This window comes from Rhinolophus sinicus, linkage group LG11 (assembly GCF_036562045.2).
Source record: "Rhinolophus sinicus isolate RSC01 linkage group LG11, ASM3656204v1, whole genome shotgun sequence".
In the NCBI taxonomy this organism is placed as follows: Eukaryota; Metazoa; Chordata; class Mammalia; order Chiroptera; family Rhinolophidae; genus Rhinolophus; species Rhinolophus sinicus.
In genome coordinates this window covers 64968645-64994283 of record NC_133760.1, presented here as the reverse complement: position 1 = coordinate 64994283, position 25639 = coordinate 64968645, and the positions used below count along the sequence as shown (strand labels likewise).

General features: G+C 47.4%; 1 protein-coding gene across 2 annotated transcripts in view; it reads left to right on the top strand.

Annotated features, from left to right (window-relative positions):
- Positions 1–20995, top strand: part of LOC141567617 (uncharacterized) — a 341191-nt gene extending 320196 nt beyond the window's left edge. For both annotated transcript variants that reach the window (XR_012490420.1, XM_074315600.1), the window contains exons 4-7: positions 13509–13596; positions 16540–16738; positions 17731–17952; positions 20303–20995. Coding sequence is in view for 1 of the 2 variants with exons in the window: in XM_074315600.1 (XP_074171701.1) it covers positions 13509–13596; positions 16540–16738; positions 17731–17952; positions 20303–20404 (611 nt within the window). In the remaining variant the exon portion in view is untranslated. The remainder of the gene's footprint in view (positions 1–13508; positions 13597–16539; positions 16739–17730; positions 17953–20302) is intronic.
- Positions 20996–25639: the final 4644 nt, after the last annotated feature.

The window sequence follows — 25639 nt, the reverse complement described above, 5'->3', positions numbered from 1 at the left end:
ACACTGCTTTTTTTTTTTTTTTTTTTTTTGAAAATAAGATCATAGGTGCCAGGATTTTAGAGTTCGAATGTCCTTCCTGTAGCTCAGCCCTTGTTTGCTGTGGACGTCCCTTTCATTGCGTGCTTCACAAATTAGTTACCTACTTTTTAACTTTTTCAGTAAAGAGCAGCCAACTCCTCTAACCCCACCCTCCTTCGAGACAGCTTGTTTTCTTGCTAGACAACTGTGGTTGTTAGGAAAAGTCCTTTGTTGAGCCAACATTTTCTCTGGTAATTTCCATCCATTAGTCCTAGTTCTTTCCCTTCGAGTCACCCAGATCTATTCCCATCCATGTAACAGATCCATAACGATTTAAAAAGTAACTATGATATAACCCCCTTAGGTTATTTATTGAATTCTGACTTTGGTAGGTATTGAATCCTCTCTTCTCAAAGTTAAACATTGTTAGTTTTTAAAATATTTATTATGTGAAGTGGTTTTCTAACTCTACTTTTAAATGCTTTCTGGTTTGTCAGTGTTGTTCTTGAAATGTAATGTCCATGTCAAAATGCATTGCACAACTATAAAAATTGGACGATTGTAATTCTGACATCGTAGTTCAACAGATCGATGGGTCTCTTTGAAAACCCAGAAAGAGTCCCAAATATATATATAAGACTTTAGGGTATGATAAGATTTCTATCTTGTGTAATTTATCATAAATTCCAGGTGGATTAAAGATTGTAATGTAAAGTAAATGTACTAAGAGAGAATATTGGTATGATTGTATAATTTTAGGGTGTGGGATGGCTTTCTAAGAATAATTTTAAAGGCAGAAACCATGAAGAAAATGACTAATAAATCTGATGACATAAATATACTGTGTGTGTGAAAATATCATCAACAAATAAAGAGGAAAATGATAAACTGAAAAACATGTTTGTAACACCCATATCAAACAAAGGATGAATATACTTACTATAAAAAGATCGCTTAAAATTAATTTTCAAATAAAAGATGAATCATCTTAATAGAAAAAGCAAAAGAAATGAGCAGGCAATTTAAAAAGAGATTCGATATTGTAAATATTTGAAAATGTTCAACTCTGTGAGTAAAGGAAGATATTCTCATTTAACCAAAATATTGTTCTTCATCACTAAAACTTTTTTTAAAGATGGGGGGAAAAAAACTCCACTAAATATAGTCAGTGTTTGCAGGCTGTGGGGAAAGTACTATGCGCTCATATTCTGCTTTGAGGGTGAATTGGTAGGATCCTTCTACAGGGCTTTTGTATAATATTGACAAAGCAAGTCAAAAAGAAATATGTGCATACCATTTGATTCAGCAATTCTGCTTCTGCATAATCATCTTACGTAAATAATCAGTATTGTGCCAAAATATTTTATATAACATGTTTATATTTATATATGTATTTATGTGCATATATGAATATATTATGTATTTTTGAATATCTATACACATTCTTTAAAGCATTATTCATAACTGTACCATCTAAACTTTCAAAATCTTACACTCCATCTATAAAAAAGAATTAAGTAAAATTGAGCACAGCCCCATAGGTATGTGCATGCATGTGTATGTACATATACATATATATGTTTTATAAATGATTCACTGGTATTATAATAATATATTGCATACATTATAAAACATATAAAATAGATGTATTCAAGGATGAGCTAAATTGAAACAGAAAGAAGTACCAACATATACTTCTCCCTGCAAATGAAATGAATTATCATGTGCAACTCCTGCGGTGAGAGAACACTACTTTTATTATATCAAAAGTTGGAAACATCTTAAAGGTCTACCGATAGCTCAGTGTTATGTAAGTATATACGTTTATCGGCATAAAGCTTACTATGCCAAGATGGTGGAGTAACATGTAGCATTTGAAAAGCACACTGTAGATAGAAAAGCAGATTATCAAACAGTTTGTGTAGTGGTTCCACTTCCCTGTAATGGAAGTAGCTTATGGTAGATTCACCTTCTCACAGTTTATTGTGATTAATTCTGTGCAAAGTATAAACAACAGCAAGTTGAAGGCACTGGAGAATGACCAAAGGCAGACATGCCTAGAGGGACGTTCATCCTTGAAAGCAGGGAACTGCTCTTGGGAGATTCACATTCCTATGTTTTTGCCCTGGTGGGGGCACCCCCAAGCACTCCTGGTACAGTTGGAACTCCAGCAGAAAGCTGGGGAACTACTGGCTGGCAGAGCCAGGAGACAGAGTTTAGAATTGCCAGAGTAACTAGAAAGTGAGGGTAGAAATCTCACAAAGGAGGGGGCCAGAGAGGAAGGAGCCCCAAATCTGCATATCATCTTTGACCAAATCCTCAGAGGCCCCCTGAGTTGGGCATGTGTGGGGAGACTCCAGGAGCCCAGGAAAAAAGCAAAGCTGGAAGGCTGAAGGACAGAGCAGAGACTTCAGGTGCAGCCCACTCCAGGAGAGACAGAATTTGGAGTTGGAGTCTAGTCATTACCTGCCTGCTAGCAGGAGAATCCAGAGGAGAATCCACAGCACGTCATTCACAATGCCCAGTATAGAATAAAAAACTATGAGATGTGGAAGAAACAGTCAAGAGAAAAAGCAGTCCACAGAAAAATAACCAAAGATGACCCAGGTGTTGGAATTAACCACCAGGTTTTAACAAAGCTATTACAAATATATGTAAGCACTTGACATAAAATATGACTAAAATGAACAGATGGGGGATCTCAGAAGAAAAATAAAAAAGGAAAGAAGGAAAAGAACCAAATGGAAACATTAGAATTAAAAAGTATAATGTCTGATTGAGAAAAATCACTGGATGGGCCTAACAGTTGATTGGAGCCGAGAAAAAAAGGGCTGTTGCACTTGAAGATAAATCAACAGAGATTATCTAATCTAAGGAATAGAGAGAAAAAAAATGAATAGAGCCTCAGGGATCCGTGGGACCATATTGAGTCATCTAGTATACATGCCCGTGATCCAGTGTAACCCTTGAAAGGTTTATCTGACCCCTGCTTACTGATGGTCATGATTGCTATTGTGTTGCCTAGTTATCAGACACACGTGGTAAACACTGCACTTATAGGTCAATATCTGGTTTTCTATTTACATATCCAGATTATGTTTTAGCTTCTATCTGCTTGGACTGTCAGTTTCCCAATACTGTGCATTGGTTTCCCTGGTAGTGATTTTCCCTGAAACCGGGCACCATGTGTGGCCATTATTGACAGACAGTTCTCAAAGCATCTCTTGTGTTCCTGTACATCCGGTAAGCATTTTCGTTCCGGGCTGTCTTTTTAATGATCTTTATATAGCAACCCTCTTTGGAAGATAGACATAGGTTTTTCCTTCTAGAGAAGAAGGAAGAAGGAAGGTTTATTTACTGTTTTGTATAATAAAGTATGCTTCCCTCTAAGACCGAGTGCCGCAGGCTTACCATCCATTATAACAGATTTGAGTTCCCTAAGCTTCCGAATTCTTCTGTAATTCAACCCACTGAGCGGGCAGGTATCCCATACCTGTTCTGTGCTGCGGGCAGCTGTCCAATCCAGCTCCTCCTTCTATAACTGCGCTCATACCACAGCTGGGGGTCCGATTTCTAGGTGGGCTTCTATGAAGTCAATGAGGAGAGATCAGTGAGTTAGGTTCAGAGCCCAGGTGAGAGGGGGAAGTGAGCTGGGCAGCACAACCAGTATTTAAACCAGATGGTGGGGTGTACTCAGGGTTACTGCCTGTTGCTCTTCCTTTCCATGATTATTAATTGAGGCTCTGTGCTTGGGAAAGGGAGAAACAGAGATACTGGCTATGCCTTCAAAAGAGGAATGAGGAATGCTGTTTCTGAGATTTGAATCCTTCTCCTTCCACCAAAGGAAACATGACCTTGATCAAAGAGAAAGTGAAACTTCCTGACTGTAGAAAATTAAGGTGAAATAAAGACCAGAATGTCAAGTGATGGATTTATGGACTGCTGGAGGGAGGTCTAGAACAGCCTGGCTGAGTGGGTGCAGGGGCCAGGAAGGGAGGAAAACTGATTAGGCAATTGCCTTTTTACAGACCCATTCTTCTTCTCTCCCCCGCCCCCTCGCCCCCATGGGGCCCAGGAGAGGGATGCCCGACCCAGGCCTGGACCCAGGGATTGTAGCTGTGACTTCGCCTGGCGCATTGCTGCATGACCTTCACAGGCCTGTGCTCTGTGCCAGGCGATTGTCTCTTGTTTAGAAATCAGAGGCCCCTGAGAGTCAGTTGGCGTGGTATGAGAGGCAAGAGGCTGTGCCATCTCCCTGCTGAGAAAATTAGAATGAGAACTCAGTCCCAGGGTTCACAAACGCCTTTCCGTGATGCTTAGAAAATAACTGTGTGCTACGTGAGGAAACTCAGAGACAGGGTTTTCTAGAGACCAGGTGGTAAGTAGAAAAATATTTTTTATTTGTTTTTTGAGGGATAGATTCAGCCAATCCAGATTCTGAATCTTTCACATCCATCAAAGGTGTTTTCAACCTTACTGGAATTTCAAGGAGATCAACAAATGCAAAAATAAATAATAACAACAACAACAACAAAAACAAATGCAGATATTTTCTCCCCGCTTATTCTCATCCTTCATTAGGATCAAACAGCCTATAAACAATGTACTTTCTGTCCCTTTCCAATGGCCTTCCTAGCAAGTAAGGTAAGGGATAACAACGTGGAGAACAGAAGGAGATACTTTCTCCCACTGATTAGATTCTGTCTCTGATGACCTGGATCCCATTGATAATCCAGGTCCCATTCGAAGTTTCCCCTCACAGGATGTCCATCACTGCCTGACCAGCCAGAGTCCCTGCCAAGGACGGGGCAGCCCAACTCCATGGCTGAGGGGAAAAGCACCTCACTTAATGAAGCCTGTTCAGTCTGGGTTCAGCCAACGAGGCTCCCTCTCTTGGGAATTTGAACTAAGAGATGCAGAAGAACTTTCTTGTTGGCAGGTATTTGTGTTGAAAGATCATGAAAATCTTGGGGTTGAGGCAACCATGCCGAGCCTTGGGCATATCAGCAGGAGCACAAACCATGAGTTTTTCCAGAACTCTTCCTGAGGTCCATAAGGCTTTGCAGGATCTGGCCCATTGCCTCTGGCTTCCCTTCCCACCATTTGCCTCACTCTCTGTCCAGCTGTCCTAGTTTCCTGGCTCTTCCTCAGACACACCGGACACGTTCCCACTCTGGACCTTGGCACTTTGATTGTTTGTCTTGGTCTTTTTCATGTGAAGTTCACTGTCCTTGAAAAAGCACCCAGCAGTAAGACTTGCGTGGATGCCGTCCACCACTCCCACACACAGTCTGATGATAGAAAGGCCTGGATTGAAATCTGGCTTTGTCAGTTTCCATTTGTGTCACTTTGGACAAGCTAATGAACTCTGAGTCTCAGTTTCTTCATCTGTACAAAGGGTACAATCAATATTGCAGGATGCTTTTCACGGTCAAATCAAATAGCAGACATAAAGACTGACCTTACATTCTGCCACATGGTAGGTTCTGGAAACACCAGTCCACAGGCATTTTTCTTTTATGAATTGATGTTGCCTTTGTCTATGTCTCTAAATAACATTTTAAAATTGTGAAACAGCACGTGCACATCATTAAAACACGAAAAGTATGGAAAAGGATAAAGAAGGAGGACAAAAATCACCCATAATTCCATCACTCGGAGGCAACCACTGTTAACACTCTGGTATTCTTTGTGTGCTATTTTTAAAACTCCGAAACAGCTCTCATTCCCCGTATGTTGATCCGTGTTTAAGTTCAGCCATTGTACTTCCTGTAGCTCAGAAATCATTTAAATGTGAGTGTGAGGAACTTTGCGAGCATCTTCTAGGGAGAGTGAAAACGTGTGTTGATGGTTTTCTGTTGTTTTCAGCTCTTCAAGTTGGGAAAAGCAAAAGCTTCCTACAGAGAACAGCGTTTTACTTTTAAAAGAAATTAAAGAGATACCGCTGTGCAGAGATGGCCAACCGAGTGCCTGAGCCTCCCTTCCCGTGCTCCCCCACTGGCTGCCTTCCCTTATTTCTTATCGCTGGAAAGTTTTCTGGCTGAAATTACCAACCCTGTTGCTTAGCAGTTCATCTGCTCCTGCCTGTTCCCCTCCTGTCCCCAGGAACTCAGGGCCATGTGTTCCCTTGGCCCATATGCTGACAAGCCTCTTCCCACCCAACCTGCCACCAGCCCAGGCACCAGCCAGGGCCACCTGCTCAGTGTCTCCCTGACTTCCAGAGGCAAGAAAGAGTGGGAGGAGAGCAGAATGGAGAGAGGTAAGGAAGAAAATGATTCTTCAGACAAAGGGATTCCAGGGTCCCCCCGTACACCTCTTTCCCCAGGCTTCCTGCGGTCCTTATCCCTACTTTAAATTGATCTCTGCTTGGAGGGTGCTTCAGGGAGTAAAAACAGCCAAAAATGGAGCTAGGAAAAAAGGATGTTGCCACAGGGAGAACCTAAACTACCAATTTTCACATAGCTCGTTAACCTGCACTGAGTGGGCAGGTGATGCCGAGTGAGATCCTAGGGTGGAACCACTGTACAAATCCTTATGCTGGGGAGCCAATTTACAGTTCTTGACCAGTTTCATAACTTCCTATATATCTGAGAGATGCTGTCCTCCTTTATCTAAGGAGGGCTACCTGAGTTACCTTCTAATGGACAATTGTATGGATGGTCGGGAGCCATCTTTCCGCAGTGAGAGTATGAATACCCTCCTTTGACCCAAGCAAAGATGCCTCTACTGGAGTTGGAAAAGCTGATCCCTGGAGGAGTTGACTTTGTTTTCCAAAGGAGCACCAAGGGCCTTCTGGGTCGGGAGGACGGACACCCCAGTCGATGCTTCCTGAAGTTCAAAGTCAGAGAGTCCTGTTAAAGATAGAATAGAGAGCTTCCCACCACCAAAGCCTCGGGGAAGGGAAAAGCCATGAGGGTCCAGAAAAAAACCTAAAGCAAGAACATGGACTAATGAGGACTAGCTCAGGGTAGTGGAGGAGGGCAGCTTTGTGTGGCATGACAGAAGCCCTGCCAGACACAACAGCCAGGCACAGCACTTGTGCCCCCAGGGACCATGTGGAGGTGTAACTAGGGTGGGAGTGGAAACTGAAGAGGGGCTGTAGGCATGGCGTACCCTGGAATCATCGTCCCTTGAGGGCTACGATGGCAACCTGGGCCAAGGAGGTGTCATGACAAAGACCAATGGTCAGCTGCCAGCCTGCGGAGGCCCAGTGCTCAAGAGCACCCTCTGGTGGCAGGGAGGACTGGGGCCACTGTGGACTGCTCAGAAAGCAGCAACATCTCCCCATGGGTGTGGATGTTAAATGGAAGCTCCTTTGAGACAATGAAAGCCCGCAAAGGTTCTGGGGCGGGAGGAACTCAAGAGAGCATCTCAAATTTTCTACTTATTTGGCATTTACCAGATTTTAACTTAAATTCCTATTCGTCACACTTATTGTGTAAGAAGTACATGCTGACTATAGGAAAAACAAATCAAAAGAAGAAAACAGAAATGGCACATACTCTCATTGTCCATGGATTGAATGGTGCTAACATTTTGGTATATTTTCTTCCAGTCTGTTTTCTATACAATAGGACAGTGCATACTAGTTTCTAACCTGTCTTTTACACTTAAAAATGATGTTGACCACATTTTCCTGAATCCCTTAACAATTTCCCTATCTTTTAAAGTGGCTGCACCACACTCTACTGCGTTGTATTGTTGTACCATGGACTAGTTCACAAAGCCCCTGCTGTTAGACCCTGAGATTGCTACAAACCCTTTCTGAGCTCTCACTTTGTGTATGATTCCGAGGCAGGCTGTGCAGTAGAGGCTTGTGCTCATACACAGAAGGGGGAGACATGGCTTTTTCTCGTAGGTACAATTTCACGGAGGACTTCCAGTTAATACGGCAGATAGAATGGATCCTCAAAGGTGTTCTTTCATCACACCTGTATAAGTCTGCGTACAATATAACACAAATAAACTCAAATACACACAGAGCTCAAAAGAAAGAGAGAGGACTTCCCAGTATCAGTGATGAGGCAGGAGCTCAAAGCCAGGGTGTTGGGCAGGAGCTGAGGCCGTGGTCGTCCAAAGGAGATTAAGACACAGAGCTAGGCCTTAGGGTTTCAGAATGGGATTTTAACCTCCATCGAAGGACAGACGTTAAGGCCTCAAATCTAAGTGAGCTGAGAGGCAGGGATAGAGGCCTTCTAGCATAAAGTTAGGAGCCTCTGAGAGGATTAGAAAAACCCAGCAGATCTGTGTGGGGGAAGATTCAAGAAAGTTTGCTGTTCACTTAGGCCTTGGGTGGAAGGAAGTCACACACCAGAGATTGAAAACCTAAGCCTGCCCTACCTGCACAAATTTACACCACATAGTAATGCCTAGAACTAACATAAACACTGGTCGAGAGCTGGTAAAAACAAAACCAAACCAAACAAACAAGCGAAAAACAGTGGGGTGTTAGCAGAGGCAAACATAAAGCCTAATGTAGATACCGCCACCACCATTTATACACAGAGGACACGAAATTCCCTAAAGACACAACCTCCACTGAGGAACTCACAATAAAAATTAGAAATCACAAAAACCTACAAATTATGGTAAAGGTCACTTAGAAGAAGAAGAAGCAAACAGGCAAACACGGTAATTAACATACGATAATTAACATAGAGGAAATAGAATGGTCTTAAACAGACCACAATAGAAGTATATTTACCATATTAAAAAAACATAAAGGAGGAATAAAAATTATAAGAACAGGACAGCACAATACAGAAACAGATTTGAAATGTAGACAAATAGTGCTTCTAGAAATACAAACTCTATCATCACAATAAAAAAATTATTAGATGTGTAAACATTAGACATGGCTAAAGAAAAATTAATGACCTGGAAGATACTTTGAGACTATCACCCAGCATTTTAAATGGAAACTAGGAAAGAGACTTAACAGATACGTAATCAAAATATATATCTCGTCAAGTACCAAAAGGAGAGAACAGAGTATATGTGAGGTAATATTTGAAAAGACAGTGGCTGAGAATTTTCCAGAATTCAAGAAACGTTTAAATTCTTAAATTGAAGAATTTCAGGTCCCATGAATAAAAATTTAAAAATGAATGCACATCTAGACACTATGTCGATACATTACAGGAAATAAAAAAGAGAAAATCTTAAAAAAGCTTCAAGAGATAAAAGTCAGATGACACAAAGGAATGGCCAGCAAAAATAGATAACGATAGGAAATGTGTTTTCAAATTGCTGTCAGACGATAACTAACACCCTAAAATTCAAATCCTACGAGTATGTAAGCCATCATTCAAAAATGAAGGCAAAAGAGTTTTTAATACAAAGAAAGCCCAAGAGAATTTATTACTCACAGATCCTAGTTGAAAGAGCAATGAAAGGATATGACTCAGTGAGATAGAAACTGAACCAGATGGAAGGGATAGAAAGCCAGAAGCAACGGTGAGAAAAATAACAAAAGAAACTCTTTGGTAAATCTAAATAAGTAGTGACTGTAACCACAACAGAAAAGTATATTAAAAACAAGGTGGAATTAAAGTGTGGGCTGACAGTAAGCAGCGTGGAACACAGGAGTGGGTTGTCCCACAATAAATTGTCCTGAGAGGGGACAGAGGTATTGATTGACTTTAAACGTCTGCAACTTAAGCTGTTTTTTTTTTTGGTTTTGTTTTTTAAGTATTTTTTTGGGGTAATTCATTAAAAGAGGAGGAGTACAATGCATAACTTTCAAAGCAGTCGAGGCTAAAAGGAAATAAACAGAGCAGAATCACTCCAATAGGAGGTATGATATGAGGAAATAAGGAGGCAATAACTCCATCGGGTAATTACTAGTATTTGATTTGTCCTCCTTAGAAGCTAATAAGTTGGCCTGTTACTGTTTGGTGGATGCTATCAGAAGACAGGAGACTCCTGGACTTTTATACTCACACACAGAAACCACCATGAGCGTCACGTGTGCATCAGCTTCTCTTGGCCCCTAAGGGTGACACAGAGGGGCCTAGTTAGACGTTGCACGTACAGTGATTTTGTGTTGCAGCTGAGGAACACTGCACTTGAGGAAATCCATCTTTTGACAGGCCGTGAGCCTGTTCTCTGTCCCAAAGGGAGACATGACCTCATTCTGCAAGATTCCTTCGTGCAAACTCAGCCCTAAGAAATGACCCAGGTAACGAGCAGTTAGAACCTCTTGTTCTTGGCATACCCAGAAAGACATGGGGAAGCAGGAGCAATCCGTTGAGGAGTTTCTCTCCAAACAATTATCAAACACAAAACAAGATGATAGAAATGAAACACATCAGCAATCACAATAAATAGAAATTGATTAAACGCCTTTTTAAAGACAGAATTTCTAAGTTTGGGTCTAAAAAAACGAGGCAGTTCATAAGAATCACCTAAAACATAGCTTGCTCTTTTTGCCTTCGTGTTTTGGCCATATTCTGTTTTGGCAGATGTCTGGCTGCCTGTATAATGAGTGTGTGTGTGTGTGTGTGTGTGTGTGTGTGTGTGTGTACTGGTGGTGATGGTTATGTGTGAGTAGGAGTGAAGCAGTTACTTTCTCTCCCTGCTCCCTCTTTCCTCATCCTTTGTCAAATCCATTCACGCCTCTACAAGACAGATACAGAAAGTTTGAAAGTAGTAGGAATGAAGAAAGGCATACTGTGAAAATACTAACCACAACAAAACTGGTGCATGAAAATAAATAGCAGATAAAATATATCTGTGGTATTAAAATAAAATAAAAACACTCCACATTAATTCAGAACGAAGCACTTCATTACCTTGGGACAAACAGAACAATCCAACTGAGAGAAAAACGTAAAAAGCCAAATACCCATAGAAGGCAGCATAAGACGGGTGCCGGGTGAAAAGTTCAAACAGCAAAAAGAGAGAGATGGATCTGGTGGGACGTGATCTAGAACTGGGTTCCAGATGAAGAGCGTACTGTGTCAGGTGGATGACACAGGAGGGTGACCCGTGAAGAACGCAGTAAGGAAACTGCAGCTTGTTTGAGACACTGAAATATGTATCTTGAGACTTTATAAACAAAGGGAGGAAGTAAATGCACCATGGACACCAGGGGTTGGGCAGCTCATGGTCTTGGTGTTGGGTGTCTGAGGTCAGAAATTTCGTCCCTTTGCTCCCTAAGTCTGTGACCAATTCCAACTCTGTCCTACTGCTTGCAAAGAGATGGTCCTGGTGTGGGCCTAGGTGGTAAGTTATAGGTGGTCTGGAAAAATCATAGAGCTCCAGAAGAGCACAGATCACTCCCCATGGGCAGAAAAACACTGAGTGCAAAGAAGAGAAGTGTCAGGCGGAGGCAGGGCACCCCACCATCGTGGGAGCCTAAACCCTTCTCACCCACCAAAGCCGTGTGCTACGGTAACAAGCTGTGGGCACAGACTAGAGAAAGGCACCTTCAAAGCAACAGCCGCAGAAACTGGCGAGCTGATCTATGGGGGCTGCAGTCCCCTCCCTGCATCTCATTAGCGCCTGGGGGAGGGAGGAGAGGGGCTGGCAGGCACTGTCTCCACCTACAGGCCCTGTAAGCCAGCAGAGGTGGGTGGGTTGTGGGATGGGAGGCACCCAGCTCTCAGCTTACATAAGGCCTCTCAGATGCTGTGCTTGTTAATTCCCTTGTGTGTGAATTTTTACAAAAAGTATTAGATTCCTAACTCCTTGTGTGTAGGGCACTTATGTCTTATGTTTCCCAAACCAGCCAGAGCTTGAAAATCTCTTCATACTGTAGGTGTCTAATACGACTCCCATGAACAAAGGTGCGTCATCACCAACTTGTCTTCTGTTAACCTCATAGCTTGGACTTGGTCATAGTTGGCTGCTGCTGGCTGGAAAGCAGGGTGCTGTCCACAGACACCCCCACTCACCACACCATTAGGACCCCACTCACCTTCAGAGGGCAAGCTCCATTGTCCAAGTTGGAAATCAGACCAAAAAAAAAAAAATTCTCAGCAGTGTCCCCGTTATTTTCTCCATTTTCTCATCTCTTCATGCTTGTATTCCCAAGTTCCCAGGCTTCTGAGAAAGCTTTTCTTGGCCTGGAAGTTGGGAGTGAGATGTGCTTCAGCTGTGGTCCCTTTTGTCCTCTCAGGAGAAGCAGGGGCCACTAAAGATGTACCCCATCCAGCCCCCCCAGTATTGGGGATGTCGTGCCCTCTTACCATCTCTCAGATGTTCCCTCCTCACTTGTTCTACATTAGTAATTAATGTACAAGGTCCTACTCCATTTGAGTCAAATTACTCCCCATACGGTTCTCTCTCCACAAAATAGGGATGGGTTGATGGAGGGACTTTTACAGAGAAAGGGATGACAGCATGTAGAAAGAACAAGACATGGCCTCTCTCGACTACTCTTGTTTGTTTTTTTCCCCCCAGCAAACACAAGTGGCGATGCCAGCATTTGTGGCTTGATTCTGAGGCCCTGCCTACCTGGGATGCAGGCTGAGCTGGGGACCAGCCATCTTGGTATGGCACATAGTTCAGTTTCATAGTGACCCCTCAGAGCTAGGGTCCTGGGAATGGCCATGAACCCACATGAATTGTAGTCAAACCAGAAAGTGCTTTGTTACCCTTGTTTACCTCGGGTGGGGAAACCATCGTTCCCCAAGTTGATTGAGGTGGGAGTGGTGAACAGACCATGGAGAGGTTGCAGCTCGGGGCTCAAGACCCTCTCCAGAAGCTCAGGCTGGCTGGGGAGAGTCATTTTGGACACCCATTATCTGCACGACACATCAGAAGGTGTTCAAGGCCATTGGGCTTCTGGAACCAGAATCCTTAGGACATTTTCCCTAGCACCAGGACTGTAGGGCTCCACCTGCCTGCAACCAGGGCATGAAGAAGGGCTGCCTGCCCCCTGAATCGTAGCCTAGCCTGGCTCAGCTGGGAGGAAGGTGAGGGACCAGCTCCTCATGGTCATTCCTGCTGCCTGTGCCTGCTCCTGCTCCATCGTGACAGTGTGGAAACCATCTCCTGCGCAAGCCAAAAACCAATAGCATCCCTGTGCCTGCCTCTAGAGTCCACTGAACATGCTCAGGAGGAAGGGGCCAGGGTGCCTTTGGGAGCAGCTCCAGAAAGTCCAATTTGGGGTTGGGGGCAGGCTTGGCAAAGTCGCTGAGTTTTAGTGTTTTCTTCTGAGCATCTTGGAGGAGAGGAGCCCGTATCTTCTCTGCATCCTCCACACCCTCTTTGCTGGCGCCTTTGCCTCCTGGCGCTTTGCCTTCTTATTTCTGATCATCTGTACAGACCTGGGGAAGGAAGGGTGAGCAAACGCTTCCGTGGCGTAGGTGCCCGTGACTCATCAGTCAGAGTGGCCCCCGAAGGAAGCCTCTCCTGCAGGGCGTGCTTTCTGTCTCCCTCCATCGTTTTGCCTTCACCTTTCCCCTCCCCTCCCCGGTCCCTGGCATCACAATGTAGTGTAACACCACGTCAAATAATTTTTTCCTTTGCTTTGCTTCTCTTAGGGGATCAGCTCCACAAAATCAGGGTGAGAATTTGCGTTCTGGACTCTGAAATAAGGATTTGCGTCGCGGCTCTGGTACCCACTAGTAGGTAAGTGAGCAGTCACTTCGCACCCCTGTTTCCTTGGTCATACAATGGGGAAGTAATAGAACCTGCCTCTCGGGGTTTTTGTGAGATCCTCTGAAATCACGTGAGTTGTTACCGTCTGCAACATGTGGCACATGCAATGCGCCAGGCACGAAGCTGCTCAGACTTGAATTTGCTCCAGTGTGGAACAGGCAGGCCCGGTGACAAATGGAGGGAAGAGGGATAAGCCAGCCTTTTGTGCCATTGAAGGAACACCCAGCTCCTATGTCCCTTCCCTCTGCCCCCCACTAAGCACATGGATAATACCATGTAGCATCAGCCAGGGGACAGATGTCTTCATATGGAAGATCCAGGTCTCCGTAGCCAGGGACCAGGCCATGCTGGGAGGCACAATTGAATTTTTCCCTTCCATCTGACAGTTCAGGACTAGATGTTACTTTCCAAATGAAAGCAGTTCTGGAAGGTCGTTGGGAACAGTGAATTGTGATTATGCTGGCTCATTTTTAATTCTGTCTCATTACAGCTGCTGTTAAGGCTGCATTATAATAATTGCTTTAGTTCTGCTTTGGTATTTCTGGGCCTCTTTAATGTAGCTGTAATCTATGTGTGTATTAAAGGAAGCAGAGCCAAAGAACGGGGGGCAGTGTTATTAGACCATCAGAACGAACGCTGGAGGAGGGTGTGGAGGAGACCGGCAGGCAGAGAGGAGACATTGCTGGGGACCTGGCAACAGCAGGGGGAGTGGGGAGTTCTGGCCCCGGCCCAACGCAGACTCATGCTGTGACTCGGAGCAAGTGGAAGCCGCCTGTTTCAATCTCCCGATCCATTCTATGAGTTGCAAATTCTATCTTGTTGGTGCTTCAGAGCCCTTAGGAGAAAAATCATTGCTGGCGAAGAGCCCCAGGGGTAACTGCAGGGGGCTGAGGGAGTGCCTGTCTGCTGGAGACCCCCCTGGAAGCCCCCAGCAGAAGGGGCATGTCACCTCTAGGGCAAGGAAAACGGTCCAAGAAATGGTTTGCAGATAACCCCCCTAGTTCCCAGGGAGTATTTTGCTCTGGTCTTCCTTCCATCGCTCCCTGATCTGTTTTTGTTGTTTTATGTTTCCTTCGAAATTTGGTCTGTTTGAATCCCTGTACACACCCTGTCTTAGCCACTTGGTGTATGCCTTTCTGGAATTCAAGACTGTAACCGCAGAACCAGCTCCAAACGGTCCTGTCCTGTTTAACAAGATACTGAGTTGCTTTTCAGAGGCAACAGAGCAAGACCTTGCAGCTGGGGCATGCGCAGGGGAGAGAACTTTGGCCTTCAGCTGCACTAGGAAACTAACTCCATCACCTGCTCTCCCCACCAAACCAAAGGACCACGAGATAACCGGAACTTGAACACCAGAGCCCTTTCAGAAGCCAAGGGTCCCTCGTCCAGGGAGACTCGGTGCTGATGCCCTGTTACTGTAGATGGCCAAGTTCAAGGGCCTCCATTTAAAACCTGCCCCACCAGCACTTCCCCATACCTGTTCCCCAGCCCCTTAAGAACCGTTGGCCTGGTTCAGCGAGCACGATGGATTGGAGGCTCCCCTAGGCCTCCCATCTTCTCGGTTGGCACCTTCTCCGTCAATAAGCCTTTCCTTACTCCAAACCCTGACATTTGGAGTTTTGATCGTTTGATGCCTCGGGCACACAGACTTGCGTTCGGTCCCAAGACCCCTGTGGCCTCTCTGTTTTATCCCCTCAAAGGGCAGTGGTGTCCATTTGGACGGCAGAATGCCAGCTGTCCCCCAGGCCCAGGCCACTCACAGTGCTTCCTGTGGACCTTGTGTTGTGCTTAGCATCTACCCGCCATATGAATTCCTATCATGCTCACAACCATCCTCTGAACGAAGGAATGATATCATCCCCTTCAGAGAGCAAACAGGGGCGAGCAAGGTCAAGGAAGGTGCCCCCGTATCCAGTGAGTGGCAGAGCCAGAGTTCAAACCCGATCTCTCGTGTGGGGACCGCCTCCTGAGCACTGCATCTGGCGGCCTCTCCCCACCCTTCCCCACCTCCTGCTCCTCAGGCAGCGTTAGTCCTCCATGCTGCTCAGTGGAAGGATGGTCGGAAGTGGTCCTCAGGCCAGAGACCATAGGGACCGTGACCCTGCTGGAGGGTGTAAGTCAGAGCACCCCCCAGCTGAACAAAGGTGCCTTTCCATTCCTCAGCTCTCCCCCAAGGGTGCCGTTCCTTGTAACCATGGGCATCGCAGAGGAACTGAGAATGAGGAAGAACCCTTGAAGCCATGTCCCCGCACGCCTGTACCCCCACCTTGTGCCTGAGCCACACTACCCCCAGATAGTTCCAGAAAGATTCCTGTTTATGCTCGTCCCAGTGTTAAAGACTTCCCCATGAAGAGGGTTTCAATGCCTCTCTCAGGGCCTTCTCTGACTTCCTCAGGGAGAATAGTCTTCCTTATAGGCCACTGAAATACAGCTCCACGTCTACAAACTCCTGGAATCTCAGTGTTAGGGGACCTCCACATCAGTGCCCACAGCACAAGTCCCTTCTCATCGTCCCTGACGGGTGTCCCACGGCCTTGGCTCAAACACACAGGAAAGTGGCTGCCACACCGAAAAGGACATGGCAGCCCATGTCATGTCTTAAATAGTTTGAATCGTTAAATAGTTCTTCCTTATTCTGGATCACAGTCCCCGCCTGATAACTTCTACCAGGTAGTTTGATCTCCTGGAATGAAGGCGTTCTTTTTCACGCGATAGTAGGTTGAAGTTGTGAAGGCAGCGGAAAGTTCCGCCCGAGTCTTCCCTTCTTCAGATTTAACATCCTCCGGCCCCTTTTCTGTTACTTCTATTCAGCTATTCCTCAAGGAGGAAAAACAGGTCAAAAGATCTTAGATTGTCTCCCGCACATACTCTGCTTATATACGTGTTTCCTCTTTTTCCTTTACCATCTTCCAGCCAAACTCTTGGGGTAACCACCAACACCATGTATTGTGTTGAGCGTTGGACAATAGAAAGAAACGCTGATGTGGTCTCTGCTCTTGGCTGTGTAACAGTCACACTGACAACGGCTGAGCACCAGCTTTGGACAAACTGCCTCCTTCTTCCTCTGGTTATTATCACCACCATCATCGTCAACACTACGACTTTTGGTGTGGTAAGTGCATTTATACTTGTGTGCAAACAGTGTTCTCTTTTGACTGTAGGTAGAAGTATGGGACTGGCTGCCCAGCAGGCTGACTCAGTCCTATTCCTCCCTTCGCCCCCATCACCTTCTGGGTCACCCTGCTGTCGCTGTGCCTTTTGTCTCTGTTCTTAGTTTTCCTTAATCGGCCCATCCAAGAAGCCTCGTCAGGGCTCCCATCGCTCTTTCCCACAGGAACATGCCACTCTCCCCCCAAAACTATCTTTAATTAGTTAACAAAATTTCCCTCCACGACACAGGCTGCTCTCCCCCAGAAAAGCCAGTGACAGAAACGAACACCATTTGGTCTAATTAGTTCTGATATTTCACACAACATATTTGTGAGGTTTTTTTGGAGGGAGGGGAGGAAGGCAGGGAAAATGCTTCTATTAAAAGAACAGCAGGGAGGCTTGGGTGATGGGAAGAGCAGAGTTTGGGTCTTTGCTGCAAATAGAGCCTTCATTAAATGAGGACCACCTGGCCTGGGGACACTTCCTCCCACCTCTATTCTCCGTTCACCTCTATCTCCCTGCATCGGGCCTCCCCAGGGATGAGTCCCACGTGTTTTCCTTATTCCAATGACTTACGAGGTTCCTGACTGAGTGACCTTTTCTCCTCTGATGATAAATCTATGCAGGGCGAGGTAACATGAGTGGGCCCAGCGCTGGAGACCTGGGAAGTTGGGAAACGGTGTTCTCTATCCATCCTGCCCTTGGCTTGCTCTATGACCTTGGAAAGACTATTGAACTCTCCAAGGCCCCTTTGCAGGTCTAAGAGCTGTGCGTTAGTGTAAAAGGAGGGGGAGAGGAAGGTAAAGTCATGCCTTGAGCTGCTAGAATCGATGCCTCTCAAGATATGGACTGTTGGCAATTATAAAGTGTATAAATTAGGAGTAGCTGTTGACATAGAAAATTGATTCTATATTTCTCTGTCACCTTTGCTGTCATCACTTTCTACCCTGTAAGCCTTCAGAGGTGTGCTTACCAGGCCAAAGAGCCGAGCGTTTCTCGGGGTATCCCGCCACACGGCTGCAGCCTCATGAGCCGTATCCGCAGGCTGTAGCGAAGGCTGGAAATCAACGCTGGGCTTCTCGCACGTTCAGGTTGGTCGCCGCGCCCAACCCAACGTGGATGTTCCACAGCGGAAACGGGGCAGACTCCCAAGTCGCACGATGGAAAGAATATGGGGTAAAGAACACGTGTGCTTTAATGACCTTGTTGGGTAGGGACTGGGGAAAGCCAGTAGGGTGAGCCTAAGCTTCAAGAGTGAGGGATTCTTGAGACATTTCTGGAAACTTCCCTCATTAGGGGCTGTCTCTGCGCGATTCTGTTGGGAAGCACGGGCCAGACCTGCCCGGCTCCACAGACTGCCCTGAACCTCCTCCCTGTCCCCCGTTATTTGGCCCATGGGACATGTGTTCTGGGCCTCATTTATCCTGCTCCTGTCCTCAGCACTTTCTGCCTCTGACCTGAGCGTTGCCCTGTTGCGACCTCCACCTGTACCGTCTGTGTATCCCAGCCGCTCCTGGGAGGCGGGATAGACGTTACCCAATACGCATTGTATTTTATTTATTGTATTTTATTACAAATGTGATGATGATTGTGAAAACTTCAAACCTGAGAGAAGTATGTAATGTCCCAGGTAAAAGTTCCCTGTGCTCTGTAATCTATGTCTGTCACTTCACCCTCAGCCAGAAGTCCACTAATTTGTTTGCACAGAACATTTTAAAACAATTTATATAAGCGGGGTTCGGGGGTTCGGGGGTGTGATCAGTCACACCCTCTCGCTAAGGCGATGTGATACAGACCAGCCCCTCTCCAGCTGCCCTGGGAACTAGGCAGTGCCGCCTTTGTATTTACCCTATGCCCGTTCAGGTCCCAGGATCTGTACTCCTCTGCCTGTTTCCTTCCCGCGGCGTCAGGAAGATTTGGCTCCAGCTGGACTTCGGGCACCTCCAGGGTGACCTACTTGCTTCTAAATCACAGCTGTTTCCAGGGCGTCCCCAGAGACAGGCCTTTAAGTTATGGCAGTGGCTTCATATCAGCCCACTAGGAACATTGGGTAGAAGCTCCAAGACTCAAGGGTTCCATCGCTGCATCTGACAGTCTCTCTCTGTCCCCAACTGTCCCAGCCCTGTTCATTCTGCCCTCGCCCTACTTCCTGGAAGAGTTTGGAAGCATCCTGCTGTCCCATCCCGGGTGTCCCTTGGCCTGGATGTAATCCCCCTGAGAATGGCAGCTTCCTCACCCAACCCCACTGTTTGATCTTCCATTTGGGTCTCTTGCACCCAGACTCTCTCCCCTCTTCACATGGCAGGGGTTGGGCTCTACCCTTGTCTGATTCCTTTCCCAGGGCCAGCTGGTTTCTGGGATTCCCTCACATCAGCCCCACCTGAGGCAATAACCCCTCAGAATTTCTATCAGTGTTCTGCCTCCCCACTCAGGTCAACTTCTGGCTTGGTGAGAGGCCTATGTTTGTCCCCACGATGTCCAATCCTGGACCTTCCACTTTCCCGCACCCGGAAACAGGGATGCAGGCTGCACGCCCCCCCCACACAGAGTGGACGGCCAATCTTTACAGCCTGGGTCGCCCCTGTCCCGATTGTCATCAACTCAAACTTGGGAACCTCCCCAGTCCCCACGGCCCCCTCCTCTACTGTGCAATCGAGGCCATGTCATTGGCGTCATGTTTAGCTGTCACTGCTATTTCCCAGGAGACGTTAACTGTCACTCAAATGTTGAGCAGTGCTGCTAGTTTGCAGTCCTATTTGGCAATTTATTATTGTTACTAATACTCTGTCAGAAAAATATTGATGTCCCTTTAAATATGTGATTCTCACAGGCTTTCTCTAGGTAGTTGCTTGTTTTCAGGGACACATTTTCTCCCTCAGGGATGCAACCCTAATTTTATCTTGAAATTGAGTAAGAAAATCAGATGCATGTTGTTGGGACTTGTTTCATAGGCAGCATTCTAAGGTCACAGACATGCCTGCACACACATGACAGAAGTCGAGGGAGATGAGGACATAATGTCAGTCACCGTGTGTGTGATTGGGGTGTCCCCTTCCCTCACTCCCAGTTTTACCTACAGAGAAATTCTGGATTGAAGATATTTCTGCCTTTTGTTTAGGGGCTTTGTTTTCTTGGTTTCACATCAGACGTGCTTATTTCGTTTAATGTTTCTATAGAACTTACCATGTGCCAGGCACTGTTCTGAACTCATACAAGTAATCTAGTAAATCCTTAGATAGTCTTACAAGGTGAGAGCTCTTATTCTCCCCATTTTACAGATGGGAAAACTGAGGCAGAGAGAGGTTCATGAAAGTGATCAAGGTTACACATCCAGGAAGCAGCCGAGCGGGGATGAAAACTCAGGCCACCTGGTGACAGAGTTGGCGTGTCTGCCTGTCATCCCAGGGTGCCTCCTGGACCCGGGGATCCTGTTCCTCTGCTGTGGCCCATTTGCTCTTGGACTTGGGTCCTTGGGAGGGCAGCCGTGCCTCACTCCACAGGAAATTTCTTCCCTCTCTCTCCACAGGAAATTGCAGGTGACAGGTCTGCACACAAACCTCTCTGCTCTCGGACATGTGGGATTTTTTATTTTTCCTTCTGGCATCCATTTCCTTCACCTGGAGGATGAATCGAACAGCTGAGTTGATGCTGTGTAACTGCGGTGTCTGATTTATCCTCAGATGAACTTGGAATAAAACTCAGCCTCCTGCCAGCCCACTTGGCTGCCGCACATTGTTTCCAGTTGTGGTCAAAGGCCTGCATCGCCGTTCTGTGCATCTGTCCTCAGGCCACCTCGTGGCTGTTTTGTGGTTCTGGGAATCCAGTCAGTGACCTGACAGCCCGTTTACTGCCCTGGCCTCTAGTGACATCCCTGCCCCTCTTGTCAGGCACTGGCCATTGCATGACCAGTCCCGACACTATGTGTCCTTATTGCTCAATTCGGTGGTACCAGGGGACAATGTAACATGAAAAGGGAATGTGACAGGTGGAGCAGGAGGCTGTGATGAGACTACCTGACGCCCCATTCGGTGCCCAGGCTGCTTGTGACTGAGCTGCGGAGGGTTACACCGCGGTGATCAGTGAAGATGGCCGTGCGTGACTTGGGCTCCCTTGGACTTGCCAAGCTTGGCCCTACATCAGCAGCAGGGCACAGAGGGCAGGGAAGGAGGAGAACAGGGCTCTAGCCCCTGCCTCAGTTTCCTCACCGGGATAACTAAGGGCTCAGGTCAGACATTCTCTTGGCCCTTGTGGCTCTGGGATTTGAGGGTCATATGGGGCAAGGGGTCGGTGGTGTGATGGGGAGGCCAGAAAAGTACCCCATTCCTAGAATCACACTGCCTGGGGCTGGTCAGTTTCTAAGCCAGACAGTGAGCTGAGAGGCAGTGGGGAACATACAGCAGGGTGGTGACAGGTAGCAGTGGCACTTCCGGTGGCCAGCTGTGGCATTCACTCACGGGGCCCCTGATTACTAACATCCACTCGCATGACATTCTGGGACTTCTCTCCTGCTGAGCTCCACTCCCTCCAATTCCTGGACATCTGCCCATCAATCTTCAAGGTGCTTCTTGGTCACGTCTTTAACCACAGGTATGGCTGGGTCCAGGCTCAACGTCCTAATGAGTGCTGGGGACCACAGGGTCCCCCGTCTCGTGGCCAGCACAGGGCATGGACTCGCCCTCCACCCCCCATTCCTCCTCACCTGCCCGGCCACCCTACCCCCTAACTCTCCTCCCCTGACTGGGCCACTGGCAGGCGCCCTGCCCGTGATGGATTTTTTCAGGCTTCATTTAGTGACATAACCATCCCATTAAAATATACAAATGGCCCAACCATGGATCCTGATGCGCAGTAAACGGTTCTTTGCCTCTTATCATTTTTTACGGGAAGAAATGGGCTTCGTGCTTCCCGTGCACCCCCCCCCCCAGCCTGCAGGTGGGCCGTGTGGGGGGCGCGACAGACTCCCCTCCTTCATCTGCCAGGCTGTCAGCTCCGCTCCAAGCACCACTCACTCACGAGGGGGGTGCAGTTCAGCTTTGATTAACTGTCCCGTGTGATATTAATTTCTGACAAGAGGCTCACTCTGCTGTCTCTGCAGGAAAAGGGAGGTGGGTGGTGGCAGGAGGTGGGGGTTCAGGGCACGGCTCCTGATTGGACCCAGTCTTTTATGTATTGTCTGTTCTGTTCGTTTTCAGAAGGCACTGCCTTTCTTTCTGTGTCCTTGTCCCTGGCTCCCTGTCCCCTGCCCTTCACTCGGTTTTTCCTGTGTTTTCTCATCCAAGAAGTGGGAGCCTTGATGCTTATTTCTCTTGCCACATGGCAAGATTGCAGGGGCTCTCTGAGCTTTCCAGGTAAGGAGATAACCTCCTAGTGGACTAGGGGCCTCTCCAAACTCCAGGAGGGAGGGCTCAGTGATGCTAAACTCAGTGCCTTTCAATCCACGCCCAGGGCCTGGACCCTGGCAAGGTCCGCTAACCCACATCTGTGTGCTGGCTATTCCTCAAAATCGACCCCGTGTTCTCCTTCTGTCCTTTGACCCAGGTCCTGCCCGGCACCTCTAATGGCTTCATTTCCTCCCTGCATTCTGAACTGGGGGCATCTCCTAAGATTCCAGCCTGGGCCATCTGCTCTTTTCTACATATAAGCACTCACAGTGGACACTTGTAGAAGCACATCCAAGGTGCGAGTGATTTGGAGGAGGGCCGGCTATTTGCTGAAAAGGAGTTATCCTTCCCCAGCCGTGGAATCGCCCTGTTCTCTCAGGCAGCAAATTCCTATCTTCCTGGCCTCTCCTCCTGCCTGCCTTCCTGCCAGCTGCCTTCTGCAAGTCTAGGAAGTCAAAAGGATGCATTGGGGCAGGGACACTGCTGCAGTTTGCTTCCTCTTGTTGCTGCTGCTGCTGGTTCTGCCTCCACAGCCAAAGAGGCAGCTGGTCCTCGGTGATGCGCTGTGGGCAGAGCTGGGAGAATGTGTCTCTGCTTATGTGTCTTCCAGGCTGTGGATGAAGCCCCCTCCATAGCATCCTGGATTGCTGCACGCCCCTTTGGTGGGGTCTGGCTGCCACCTCTCCACCCGGGTGGCACTGGGGCAAGGATTGCTGCATGCCCAGCCCAGAAGGACGCATGAGTGGATGTGGACCCAAGCATGTGTCCACACATGCAGACACTCATTCTTGACCAATCTCTGCACATTTGGCTCAAAGGCGCAGAATCACTTGACCTAGCACCTAAGAGGTACTCTGACATTGCAATGCTGTTTGGGGAAGATAATTGTACCGGAACAAAGAGAAAGTCCTTTGAAATGTTCCAAAGTTCTACAGTAATGTCAGGGTCGATAAGATGAAGACCACTCTTCTAAGTATCGTCAGACCACACCTCCGCGGGGAGCCTTGGGAAGGAGGAAGAGGGTGTTTCCAGCCAGCTTGCGCGTGGAGATGGGTCTGTGCTGCACTCCACCTTTCCAGATGCAAAAAGACAAACGAGCAAGTGCTGGGGGAGAGTGGTCAAGGTGGAGGGGGCTACGCGTGACAAGGACGGCTCAGGAGCTGAGGCTCGGCCTGAGGAGGGGCTCGTGGCTGCTGACCAAGATCTAAAGGATTTTCACGTGGAAAGACCATCAGCCAGCCCCAAGGTGCTCCAGAGGGCACAAATAGGACGCCTGAAGTGCAGGTTCTGGAGGCAGCTTTCCTCCCAACACTTGACTCTCCACAACCATCCACGTTGCTTTGCTCCTCCTGCTGACAGGAGTCAGGAAGTGTGGCCTGAGAACATCTTGCATTGGGAGGAAAGCTCAGTGAGATGACACATGAGGTGCTTTCTACCTTCCAGGGCCTTGGGTTCTAACCAGTTACCCTCCACTGAGGAGATTGGAACCCAGGGCCACAGACAGAAGGAGGCGTTCCCATAACTTCTAGAAGTGGAGACCCCTCAGATCTTCACTGCCTCAAGGCCCCATGCCCCCTTGGGTCCCGGAAAACCAAAGCTAAAAACAACGTATGTCCCCCGAGAGGCTCGGTCACCTATTCACAGCTCTTCAGGATGACAATCCAATTGAGATTTGGGTTCCAAACACAGAAATACAGGGATGAAGAAGACAGTGGCTCTTTGAGGGGCCTCCTGGGGTTCAGAAGAGTTCGGGTGACTTCCTCCTGTCACATGCAATCGCCTGACTTCTCTTGATTCTGCAGCTGCCCCTCTTCATGGCCTGGCCTCACTCTCTACCCGCCTCACAGGGGACAGGACCAAGAAGGAGGTGAGGATAAAAGGGGTGAGGGGGGGAGGGCGACGAAGCCCCTGATTTAGGAGACAAAAAGCACGGCAGTGGAAACAAATCTATTTAGAAGCCTCCAGCAGATTTTAGACACCTTGATTAATCATAACTTGCTACACATTATTTCTCTATAAACAAACTACAATGTTACTCATAGAAACAGCTTTATCTTGACAGCTGCAAAATGTCAGGATTTAATGTGGAATGAGCAGAGATACACCATATGTTACCACTGCAGGCCTGGAACACACTAATTCACAGCATATTGCCTCCTACCAAAGAGGTGATTGCAAAGAGGACTAGGTTTTTGCCTTGCCGCCACCGTACACGCTGTCGCCAGGTCCCCAGCCCCAATCCTGGCAGAGCTGTGATGCCTGAAATGCCACACGGAGGACGGCTCTGAGAGTTGCCAACTGTGAACAAGATGGCAGCCCAGAATGCATGGCTGTGGTTGTGGTGTTTTATTTTTAAAAACTGACTCTAATAAATACAGGTGTACCCCACTGGGAAACCCATGGTTCCAGTACAATTATAAGGGGAAAAGTCAGTACATTTGTTGGTGTCCCGCTGGGGAGAATTGCTGCTCCTTTTGCTAGAAGGAAAAGCCGACCAAAGATACTACACCAAATAGAACCCACTACGGAAACAAACAACTAAGGAACAAGTTAAATGCAAGAAGAAACGGAAGTTAGTAGTCATGAAGATCAAGTTTGTAAAAGGGCTCGTTACCGAGGGGAAGCTTTCTCCCAAAAAGAAAGAAGGAAGTCGCCAGTGGCTGCACAGAGCTAGAAAACCCACAGGGCACATTTTCATAGAGAGGACTGTTTCTTAGTTCTTCTTTTTGCTTTCTTTCCTCTCTTGTACCTCTTTTCTACCCTAATATGGCTCTAAATCAGGGGTCTATAGGGTCCAGAGCCCAATCAAGCCTCCTGCCCCTTTCGGTGAATGCAGACTCCCTGGAACACAGCCACTCCCCTGCATGTATGGATTGTCTGTCTGCTCCTGTGCTCAGCAGCGAAGCAGATAGATGCAACGGAGACCATATGGCCCGCTGCAGAAAATGTTTGCTGACCCCTGCTCTGAACTATAGATGTGTTTATGTCACTCCCCAGCCTAAACACTTGAGGCATGTTGTCAATTAATTTTTGGCCGCCCAGGAGTCAACCCCCTTCTTCTGGCTCTAGAACCCTGATGTTCTTTGGGGAGCGTACCACTCGCATTGCCTGGTCTTAGCGGGACTGCCTACCAGGGGGCGGACCTGTGGTCCCAACTTGGTGTCACACTTCCTTCCTGGACTGTGACTTGCCAGTGGAATGGGGTGCCATTGATTTGGCCTGTGGGGAGCTCCCTCAAGCTGTGGAGTCCCAGGGCAGGCCTGGTTTCAGTCTCTTTCCTAGATTCCTGGTTGTGCTTCTGGGTGGTGTCCCACCTCCACCGTTCGGCTACGTGGGTTTTCTTGCTGAAGGAAGTGAGCGCTGGTTTCTGTTGCTTTTGACCAAAGAAACTGAACAGATGCCAGTAGCCTCCCAATGGCTTCCCATCGTCTGTGGGTCAGGTCCACAGTGAGACCTGCAGTACAGACACCCCCTGACGTGAT